This window comes from Teleopsis dalmanni, chromosome 1, assembly GCF_002237135.1.
Source record: "Teleopsis dalmanni isolate 2A chromosome 1, ASM223713v2, whole genome shotgun sequence".
Taxonomy (NCBI): domain Eukaryota; kingdom Metazoa; phylum Arthropoda; class Insecta; order Diptera; family Diopsidae; genus Teleopsis; species Teleopsis dalmanni.
The window spans coordinates 134086865-134098492 of record NC_051846.1 but is presented as its reverse complement, the minus strand read 5'-3'; the positions used below and the strand labels follow the sequence as shown (position 1 = coordinate 134098492).

At 30.1% G+C, this 11628-nt stretch overlaps 2 protein-coding genes across 2 annotated transcripts; both read right to left on the bottom strand.

Moving 5' to 3' along the window:
- Positions 1-136: 136 nt before the first annotated feature.
- On the bottom strand, positions 137-595 carry LOC119666258 (helix-loop-helix protein 1-like). The gene has a single exon (XM_038075543.1). It carries the CDS (start codon positions 593-595, stop codon positions 137-139), a length of 459 nt encoding a protein of 152 aa, XP_037931471.1.
- Positions 596-4365: 3770 nt separating this feature from the next.
- LOC119666217 (ATP-dependent DNA helicase PIF1-like) lies at positions 4366-5389 on the bottom strand. Its single transcript, XM_038075500.1, has 2 exons — positions 5161-5389; positions 4366-5096 (listed from the first exon to the last, which is right to left on the bottom strand). The coding sequence occupies exons 1-2, from the start codon at positions 5387-5389 to the stop codon at positions 4366-4368; spliced, it is 960 nt and encodes a 319-aa protein (XP_037931428.1).
- Positions 5390-11628: the final 6239 nt, after the last annotated feature.

The following is an 11628-nucleotide window of genomic DNA, read 5'->3' as shown; positions in this document are numbered from 1 at the left end:
ATTAAATATGCAATAAAATAACATAAAAAGAAAACACACAAACGTTTAAATAATATTATCACAATTTAACCTAATTATACATATAAGTGTAGTACCAATTACTTAAATAGTACTTAAAAGTACTTAAATAGAACATCTACGGAGTTTCCAAAACGTGGTTCAAGTAAGCAATGTAACAAATAGCTAATTTAAGTATCTCAATTTTAGAAAGTTTTTTATCTGGTGGCAGTGTTGGTAATAATTTTCTGAGTTCAGCAAACGAAACGTTAAATGCTTCCACACGAATTCGTTCACGAGTAGCATGAGCAGTTCTATACTTAAGTGTGGCACGTCTACGACGTCGTCTTTCTTCTCGCGATAAGCCAACTAATTCGGCAGGATCCAGATGTGTAATTGGAGTAGTGCGACGTCTGGGCGCTGGAGTAGGTGGCGGCTGTGTGGCTTGTGGTAAAGTCTCGCAAGCCAAACGCGCTTGAAATCGCTTATCAATATCAAGTGCATAATCATGGTTCTCCACATTATTGATATCTTGTAAATAGTAACGACCAAGAGATATGCTTTGCGAAGGTACCAAATGTGTCATATCATAAACCATAATGTGTACAGCTTTCTATAAAAAAATACAATAGAAAAATTAAGATAAACATTACTTCTTCAGATATAATTATATTTATTTTTATTCTAGAACAAAAACATGTTTGCACGAACACCCATTTCTTTTGGGGATATTTTCAACCGCCTTTCGCACGTGTGGTTTGCTTATATTCACAATGAAAATTTGTTAACTATTCTTCAAACACATGCAGCTTTAAAATGCAATATTTGGATTATAGTTTGAAACTTGTGTTCATACACTTAAGGGGTTATTAAGGGCTTTCAATTACTTTTAACGCATATTGTCAATACACCAACCCTTTTCTCTACACTTGCCTCGTTTTGCGACACCACTTTCGAATCAAGTCTGTCAATCTTACTATTTATACTGTTTTCATTTTGGAACATATTTTCACACCTCTGTAAATATTTTTTCTGTATGTGAACATTTAACAAAGAAAGGGAACTTCTCTGTCTTCCTCACCAATGTTGATCAACATACTTCTTGAGCACGTTTTGCAATTTGCAATAAAAATTTATTATTTATGCATAATAAATATTTTTTGCTCTATGTTTTACGATTAAAACATAATCCTTTCGGTAAATTTGTATCTTAAACAATCAAATATTGTTAACAATTGAAAATAGTCATAAGGGTTAAGTACCGATTTCGATTTCATCACATACATATATATTTATTTTCAAAAGTAATAGTAAACTCATGTGCTTACTTTCGATTTAACTATTAATATTGATTTTAGATGCTTCTACTGCAATAAAACATGATCAGGTGGGCAAGGTGGAGGTAAAAGTGGACGAAATGGGCGACCGCCGACGGCCTCGCTCCCACAGGGGTCTCGTTAAAAGGTATACATCAAAGAAGATTTTATTATTATGATATTCTCTGATATTTAGTGTTAGTCGCAACTGTGTTAAATGTGAAAATTATGATTTGTTTTTGACAAACGAATTTAAAAATGCAAGAGCATAACATACACTCATATAGAACGAAAGAAGCGTGTAATGAGCCCAATTACTTGTAGAAGAAGTAGTTACGAATCATATTTTGTTGTGTTATTGAAAGGAATTATTTAATCCTGAATTGTGGGCTAATGAAGTTGGTAACAGGACTTGGTAACTGTCATTTGATTGACATGGGGTAAATCTGACAATCTAGATCACTTTTAATGAGAATCTCTTTTTTTGTTGAAAGAACCAGAATGAGCAAAGAAGCAACAATTGTTCAATTATGACCATATTATGACCTATACAATCCGTTGAAATACGGTAAGCAGTAAACTTTTTTACCACAATGATAGAAGCAACCATAATTACTACCGACTGTCAAATTAAAACACTTGATGAATATTTTGAACAATTTGGTAAAGTAACTCATCTTGAAAATTTCAGCAGAAAATTTCATTTATTTTAATTTGTGTTTATTTAAATTTGATTATAAAAAATAATAAAATGATAATAAAAAGGGCCTCGCAATTCTGATGTCACCGACGTCCAGAGCTGGTCTAGCTCCGCCCTTGATTGTGAGTAAAAGTTACCAAGAAACCATATGTCTGATATTGGATTCGAACGAAAGTTTTATTTGTAATTTTAGCTGTCAAAAATGTTCGTTTTGTACTGAAAGTAACAACAATTGACAGCTAAAATTAAAAACGAAATTTTTGTGTGATTCCAGCATAAAATGAGTTTTGACTCCGCGTATTTTTCGAAGTAAATAGTTGTCCAGAGGCAACTGTAACTTTTCTTTAAAAATTTAAAAATTTAAATTCTTTAAAATCTATGTTTAATCCTAATTTTATTCCTAAATAAATAAAAAGTCCGATCTCAATTTCCAAAGATATAAAAAAGAATGTTACACCAACGAATTCTAAATTACGCTGCTAGTTTTCTGGTACAAAATTTAGATTTTGAGTGAGCGTTTTCTAACTGAAGTAGAATGAAACAATGAGGATATAATTATATTAATGTTATTTTAATCATATATAATGCCAGTTTAATTTTGGAGCTTATTATTCGATCTCATAAGGTGAAAGCTCATTGTTCTTTTAGCTGGCTACTCGAGCTGACTACTCGAACTGGCTACCATGAAATCAAAGAGAATCAATTTTTTGGTTCTGCATTCACAATAGGAGTATTCTGGCAACAGATTAGTTGTTTATCAAATTATTACAACAAAAATTTGCATACAAAGAAAAACTAAGCAGAGAATCTACGGAGATTCTCAGATTAGCAAAAATTTGTTTATTAGTGCTGCCAGTACCAAGTGTCGGCGCTATTAGCATAGAGCGTCACAAAAAGAAAATTAAAAAATAATAACATAAATTAATAAATAAAATTCAGTAAAACTATAATTTTTAAAAAGAAAAAATATTATTAAAAAGTATATAATTGAATATTCTACTTCTTGATATATGACACGTTTGCAATTTTAGTTATATGATAAATTATTTGATATGATAAGATAAATTATATGATAAATTTAAGTGATTTTAAAATTTACGAATATTTGAGTATTTCACTGTAAACATATGTATGTTTCGCTTTTGCTGCTGCTACAAGTGCTTCCAAAGCATTTGCACATAACAAAATAATCAGATTGCGCATTTTGGGTCGTTCACGCAATAGGTTATATTCAAAATGCTAATCTTTTTTTATATATATATATATAAGTTTTTCAATCTGTTGCCTGAATACCCCTAATCTATGTATTATTTTCTGTGATACAACTTTTCCCTCAAAAAAGGGGATTTTCGAAATATTACCCGATAACTGTATAATCGTACACAGTAAGAAAGAAATTGTCGAGAAAACTATAAGGCTGCGGTTACATTGCATGCGTTTCTGGTCTTGAGTGTTCTTATAAACAAATCAAATCTTCGTGCAAAATCGAAGGTGTAAATAGTAAAATTGAGGGGTGTGTGTTGTTTTCACGTAATTTTAAGTTTATAAATGGAAATAAATTTTAAAAAATATACTTCTTTTAGGAAATGGATTGCAATTTGCTTATTTCTTTGTTTGAGGAAAACTCGACAAACTCTACATATTTATACCTTGAAGAATAAAAATCATGCTCCCAAATTCATCTTTTGTTATATAAATTAATAAATAACTTGATAACGAATTTTCGCTAAATATATTTCATCTTTACTATCCATTTTGTTTTGAAAACAAAACAAACAGAACTGTTAATTCAGAAGTGATGTAACCACAACATGCGATGTGTTCGCATGAGAAAACATATGTACAAGCACGTAAGACAAAATTCGCACACAATGTAACCGCAGTCTAATAAGCCCTTTCTTTTGTAAGCATGACATAAAAGAATAACATTAAATAAGCAATGTTTTTGATGGCAACTCTGAAAGAACGCTTATACAGTCGAATTCCGATAATTCAAAATCGCAAGAAAACAGTATTTTTTACGAATTAGAGGGGTTTACGAATTATCAAGATTTAGATTTAACAAGATTAAAAAATAGGAAAACACGAATTAACCGTGCTTTTACATTTCAGTTGTTTTTCAATTATTTTATATATAACTTTACTAGGTGAGCCCGCGAACTTCGTACCGCGTAACAGTCAATAAATGTTATATTAAATTATAGGTAAACTAAATTTAGAAATTTATTAAAGTAATAAAATGAATACAAAAAATTTATTGTATTCAATAGTTTATTAGGATATTGATATATAATTAATTATTTTAATAGTCTGTCAGCAAGAACCTATGGGTTGCACTCTGATTGATTCTCTTCAATAAAGAACCTTGTGATATACGATATTTTTTGTTTTTTTATCAGGCGCAAGAACAAATAAAGCAGATGGTTTGCCTACACGTGAACATGCCACGTACAATTGACCATGTGAAAAACATGCATTTTCTAGATTCAGATCACAAACACTAAAGGATTGACCTTGTGATTTATTTATAGTCATAGCGAATGCAAGCCGAATAGGAAATTGAATTCGTTTAAACTCAAAGAGCATATCGATTGAGATCATTGGAATCCTCGGAATGAGAACTTCATCACTTTTGAATTTTCCTTTGAGTATCATTGCGTGAATCACATTGGCCATCAGTTTTGTTATCACTAAACGCGTTCCATTGCATAGTTTTGGTTGGTTTAGATTTCGAAGCATAATGACTACCGAACCAATCTTTAATTGTAAATTGTGCGGTGGTAAGCCAGGCACATCTAAGGAGTTCAAAAATTCAGTTGGATAGTTGGTAGCTTCTTCTTCGTTTGTTACACAGTCAATAGATTTGAATGTATGCAGAGTACCAACGATTTGATTTTGAATTACAAAGTTTAAGTCATTCACATCTTTGTTCTTAGCTGCCAAAATTGCTCGCTCACTCAACCATTTTTTGTTTTTATGATTATCAATGATCGGAAATACTTCATTGATGAGTTCGTCTTTTGATGAAACGAAATTGCAAAAATTTGAAGGAAATGCAATTAATCCGCTCGATTCTTCAACAGCTACACGGCCATTACCGATTTACAGCAATTGCTTGGAGAACTCTTCAGCAGATGTATCGTTTACCAATGCAACTCATGTTTGTTACCAGTTGAAGTTTCTTCACATAGCGCCAAAGATTTGATGATTTAAGGCAAGCATTTATTTCGTCGGCAGCAGTCGATTTTGGAATGACTGGGAGTGTTTGGCGAAAATCGCCAGACAGTAAAATCATTGCGCCTCCAAAACATCTCGAGTCATTGCGATAATCTTTCAATGTTCTGTCAAGTGCTTCTAATGCGCGTTTGTGCGCCATTGTACATTCGTCCCAGATGATGATTTTAGATGCTACTAAAACTTTAGCCATTGCAGAATGCTTCGCAATATTACATATCGGTTGCTCGGTAGTTTGAAGGTTTAACGGCAATTTTAACGCTGAATGAGCCGTACGGCATCCTTTTAACAATGTAGCCGCTATTCCAGAAGAAGCAACTGCTACCGCAATGTCGGAATATCGCACGAACAGCATCCAAAATTAATGACATGAGGAATGTTTTACCAGTCCCACCGGGGGAGTCCAGGAAAAAAAAGCTACCATTTTTTTCATCAATCGCTTTCATTAATGTTAAACTTCCTTCTGTTGCGGATTCAATAGAGGTACATTAGTTTGAACTGATTGGTCTAATTCATGTCGATCATATTCACGTTCACGTTCCAATTCTCGATTAAATGCGTTATTTATTCCACGATCAGGAGCTGGCATTCCTAATCTGACAAACAAACTACCGCACGTATGGTAACATATGTCTTCGATCAAGAGCAAAGCCTGATTATGCATTTCATCATTCACCTCAAGATCGGGATTTCTTGAACTGACACGAATTCTATGTAAAATGTCTTCTGACATGTTATCCTTATATTTGTTCCACAGGTCACGTGGATTCGATGGTATATTGATAACAATATTTATTTATTATTTTTGAATTTATTATATTTGAAATTTCAAATATTTGAAATATTTGAAAAAAAAATTTAAAAAGAAATCAATATCACTCAAACTTTCGAACTGTCAACAGTTTGAAACAGCATTTACAAATTTATTATTTTTGCTGAAATTAGTGGATTTTTCCAATATTTTATAATGTATTCTGCTATTCGGAGCGGAGACGATTCCAACAAATCAAAGATAATTAAAATCGGTTCAGCCGTTCTTGAGTTATGAGTGGTGTAACTAACACGACTTTCTTTTATGTATATAGATTAGAACTAAATAATGCAATATATATTATATTCTACGTGCAATTAATTTAAAAAGAAAATAAAAACATATATAAAATTGTATAAAGAAAATCAAAGTTTAACTTTAAAAAAGTTTGTAATTGTTGATTGCGTCAGATTCTTTTCGCATATCTCTTCAATTGATTTCTCTGAACTTTATAAACAATCAAAACGATTTTTTTTGACATCATGTTTTGAAACATAATATCGCAGTTGTTGAATGGCCGATATGGTTTGTTTATTTGTTATTAGTTATTCCTCACCGGCGCTGTCATTCTCATCGCTCTCTTATTAATAGCCGCAACTTCTTCCAAAATTTTGTTATCTGTTAACATACCAGATACAGGCACGTCATTACCAATGTTCACGTACTCATCGAAACGTGTGATATTTTTGAAGTTCTCACATATACGGCCCCATGGATAATCTATGTTGAATTGTTCGACTTGACATAAATTTTCGTTTAAATCTTTATAAAACCGCAAGACCGGAACCAGTTTCAAATGCAAGATCTGCTGACACTATTGCATGCTTTATAAGAAATTTGCATTGCTGCAAATAGCGTACATTTTTTATCAATACTATTAACCAGGATAATAACCATATTCTTGCGGTAAAATAATTTCAAATTTTTTATAGCACCTTGGTCAAGGGGTGCAGCTTGGAAGTGGTATTTACTTTACTTTTATGTGGGTAAGATTAGGGAATCCATTATGCGATGTACATTTGTCCATAAATAACAACATCTTTCGATTTTTAGTTTACATGCAATCATTCAGCATCTGAAACCATTCGTTCAATAGAATGTGTCGAGAAATCATTGAGAAGCTACGAATGTTTTTGAAGCACCTTAAATTTGCAGTCAGATTTTTTGTTCTGCATTACAAATTATAAGTGTTTTATTGGTCTACATTACGAATTATAAGAGGTTTAATGTTCATTGAATTTCAAATAAAATACTAATTAATGAAGAGACCAAAATATATGGAAATTTTACGAATGTTTTTAAGGGACCAGCAATTTATTACGAATTATTGGGGTTATCGATTTATCGACTGTATATGCAAAACACGTAATAAAATATGAAGTTAAAGTTTTGAAAATAAATAATAATTCTTTGCAATTATGAGTAAGAATTTTTATTTTTTACATGATTGTGAATAAAATTTATATTTTTCAATAATTGAGTATATATTTTTAAATTCAGAAAATTAAAAAGAATTGAATGTTATTTGTTAAATATTTGTTGAGAGTTAACTAGAAATTTTTTCATATTTTTTTTCATATTTCTAAAAAGCGTTCACAATGGACGAATTTTTAGTTTTGGAAACCGTGCGATTTTAGGTGCTTATTAGTTAAGCATCTTCAAAAAGGTTGGACTAAATAAACCAGCAGTGTTGGTATTTCATATGTTATTTTTAAAATAAGCGGTTGTTCTTTTGTGAAATACTTATAAAAGAAAAGGTCTAATATTGCTTTAAAAAAAATATTCTTTAGAAGAAAATACGTGGAATCATTTGTAAACTTTATTCTCTCTAAGCTATTTTTGATATATCGTACCAACTGAGGTACCAAACGCTAAATGAAAAGATTTTTGTTTTAAAAGATACAAATGACAGTCCTTCAACAAACTTGCTATAAATATTTAAATAAACGTTTCCTTTTAATAATCTTTTTTCAAAACATTGGTATCTCAAATATTCTGAAGTCGAAGAAAAGCCGGCCCAGCAGCGTCCAACAGTTTTATACAATTTTTCGAAATTTAATTTTTTGTGTAATGAAGGTAAGTATATTTTTTCTTAATTAATATATGGTTCACTAATAACATTTGCTTTGTTAATTTCGAACACATAGTTGAATTTGTTTATTAATACGTTCATATTATACATGATTTTTATAAATTCAGCATCATATAATATTTTAGGTGTAGTAAAAATAAATTCATTATTTTCAATAGATGGCTATAGTTATCTGTATTTCGTGTTGTGAAAGTACGATCGACCCCATTGCCCGAATTTCCATCTGCAAATCGCTGTTGAATCGCACAAAATCAACCCATTTCTAATCACTTAAAACAACGTCAAGCGAAAACGGTACTGTTCGAATCCCGGTAAGCTGATTGAAAGGGTGGCCAAGCCAGAAAGATTGACAGTCAGAAAGGTTTTGCTATGTTTTTGGTGAGACTGTTTTCCTACGGCAAAATTCTTAAGTCGGAACTATACTGTCAACAAATGGACCGTTGAACCGTCTGAAAGAAAAAATCGCCCAGAAACGGCCAGCTTTAGGCAATAGGAGAGAAATTGTCTTCCATTAGGACAACGCTAGACAACACACATCGATAATGACTCGGCAAAAGCTCCGGGAGCTTAGTATAGTCCAAACCTGGGACCAAGCGATTACCATCTGTTCCTGTCCAGAAAAATGCGCTTCAAGAAAGGCTTGTAAAAATCGACTCTCTCAATTTTTTGCCAATAGGGACAAGAACTTCTATGAGAAAGTCATAATGAAATTACATTTAAAATAACAGCAAATTATCAAACAAAACGGTTTATATTTGACTTAAATCGAATCATTGTAACTATGGTAAAAAAGCCCTCAATTTTATGCAAAAATAATGGATTTCTTTTTACTACACCTATTATTATACAATTTTAATAATATTAATATTTAATATTAATCTTTATACACTATATTTATTTTTAAATAAGAAATATATTATTTGTAAATTCATTTTTAATTATATTATAATGTAAATGTATTTTTTAAAGGAATATTTAAAAGCAATTATGTTATATACATTTGAGTTGTGAAATGATTATCAAATTTTTTAATTTTTAAATGCATATAAAACACGAAACTAAAGAAAAACTATTAAAATTTATTAAATTATTTTTTAACCAAATAATAAAAATTATTGCTTCTACATAACAAAATTGAGTAGTAAAATATGAAATGTTCGGAATCCAACCAAAAATTTTCCGGTTATAATTTAGGTTTGCCACCCACATTATCAATCATTAAAGTTAACGTGTTGTTAACTAAGGCCTAAGTTGCAGAGATAAATTTACAAATCATGTACCATTATAAATCAAGAGATTCTAATAATTTCATTAGATCTAGCATGGATAAAAATTTAAGTTCTCTCACAAAATTGTTGACATTGGATTCAAAAATGTTAAACTGGAACTATAGTTTTATATAGTTATAGTATTTGTAAGTCATTTCCTTTAAAAACTAATGCTGACTTATAACTTTGTAGATCTGTTGTCGTCAATTATTCAGATAAAACGTTTACAAAAAAAGTTTATGCAATGTAGAACAATTCTAATATTATTTTAGCATTAACAATTAACAAATCACATGATTAGTGCTGATTGCTACATATTTGTACATAATGCGCCGCTACATAAAAGCTCAACAAAATATACAAAATTTAAATTTACAAATTACTTTCCCATTTACCTAAAATGCAATGTCTAGACCCAGAAACAAAATATTCAATCATTATGTACATACTTATATGGATTACTTTATTAAAAACCGTGAAAAGAATATTTAGTTTTTAGTATCTTATTTATTTTATTTTGTATATTTTGTATTATAGTTGTATTTTATAATGTATAATAAAAGAATCTTGACAAGGGCGAAATGTTCAACAATACCGAAATATTATTGGTTTGTTTAATTATTTTTTTGTTATTAAAAATTTTATAAATTATTCTAATAATTTTTATGAAAAACTGCACATAATTTTTGTTTATACATGTAATAACTCCGATATATAAATTGATGAAATTCAACTGATTCACATTTGAAATAAACGTATTTTTAACGTTAATATGCACTCATTCTACTGTTGTCAATACATTGAATTTTGTATATTTTTTAAATATTTGACATCAAATAATTACCTTCCACTTTTTACTTTCAAAAAATTTAATTTAATTTAAAACGCTATAAAAACAAACCGCATAGCAAGAAACTTGTGATTTTACTATTTGCACATTTCTGTGCTCAGCATCCTTTTATATCAAATAGATGTATCTGAATCATCCCTAAGTTCAGATAAGGGATGATTAAAATAACAAAATGGTGAAGCTAACTCCGCCCTTTACACAATATGTGCATCAAAATTTCATTTATAATTTTTTTAAGCGATTAACTTGCGTTTACACAATGATTAATACGATTCATGCGTATCTATCTGAATGTTACCAATGAAATTGTTTTGTTGAGTTTTGTGATGAATTGATTTAGATACGAGACGTATATTGATGTGATATTTCGTCATTACGCTTGCAGAATTCAATCACAACTATATAATGTGCTATAAATTTTCTGACAATCTGGCAAAGAAAAAGTTCAAAGTTTTACATTAGTTTGCTGTCCCACTGCCGAATTCAGTTTATTTTTCGTCTTGGTCTACATTTTCAGAATCCACACCAGAATAGTGTATGTTTAAATTATTGATATTTACTAATTGATCTTTATCAAAATTGGTCTACAGCAAATACTCTAAAGGACTAGAAAAGTCTTCACTTTGATATTCATATATAAATTCGGTAACAACATTTTTCTATATCGAAGTGCAAGCGCTAATAAACAAATTTAGCTATATATATTAAGTTTAAAGTCAAAAACTGAAAATTCAAGTGTCAAATTTAAACGCACGTAGCAATTTTCCTCACCGTTAAGCTTATATCTTTCTTGAAGTACTGGTACAATTTCTAGCACCACTAAAGTAGATAATCATAGTTTTTCTAAGGTAATAATATTTTCGTGAAAGAAACCATCACAGAAACTATAGGAAAACGATATACATATATTCAATTTCTATCGAATTCACGTCGCTTTAGTAGAATTATCACGTTAACCACAGATTTTCATAATAAAACCTATCGCATATTCAAAATTTTCGCATATTTAAAATTTAAAAAGTCTTACCTTTTTGTAAAATCTAATTCCTAGATTTCAATGGTATCTTCGTGAGAAAAAAATAGTTTGTCTTATTAGGATTTGATAATAATACACATTAGAACATAATTTTTTAGTACATATAATACAATGACAGAATACATTTAATAATCAAAAAATATAAAAACAAAATAAAATATAACCAAAAGCAATGACAAACTTGTATTTTGTCTCTTATTACATTTTTAACATATATAATCGGGTACAACGTCATCGTCCGATTTTCGTTGAGCTTTGAATGGAGAGCATTTTCTGTTGAATGTTTTCTTGAAGTAATATTTTAGATAAGGTTGATATGGCTGT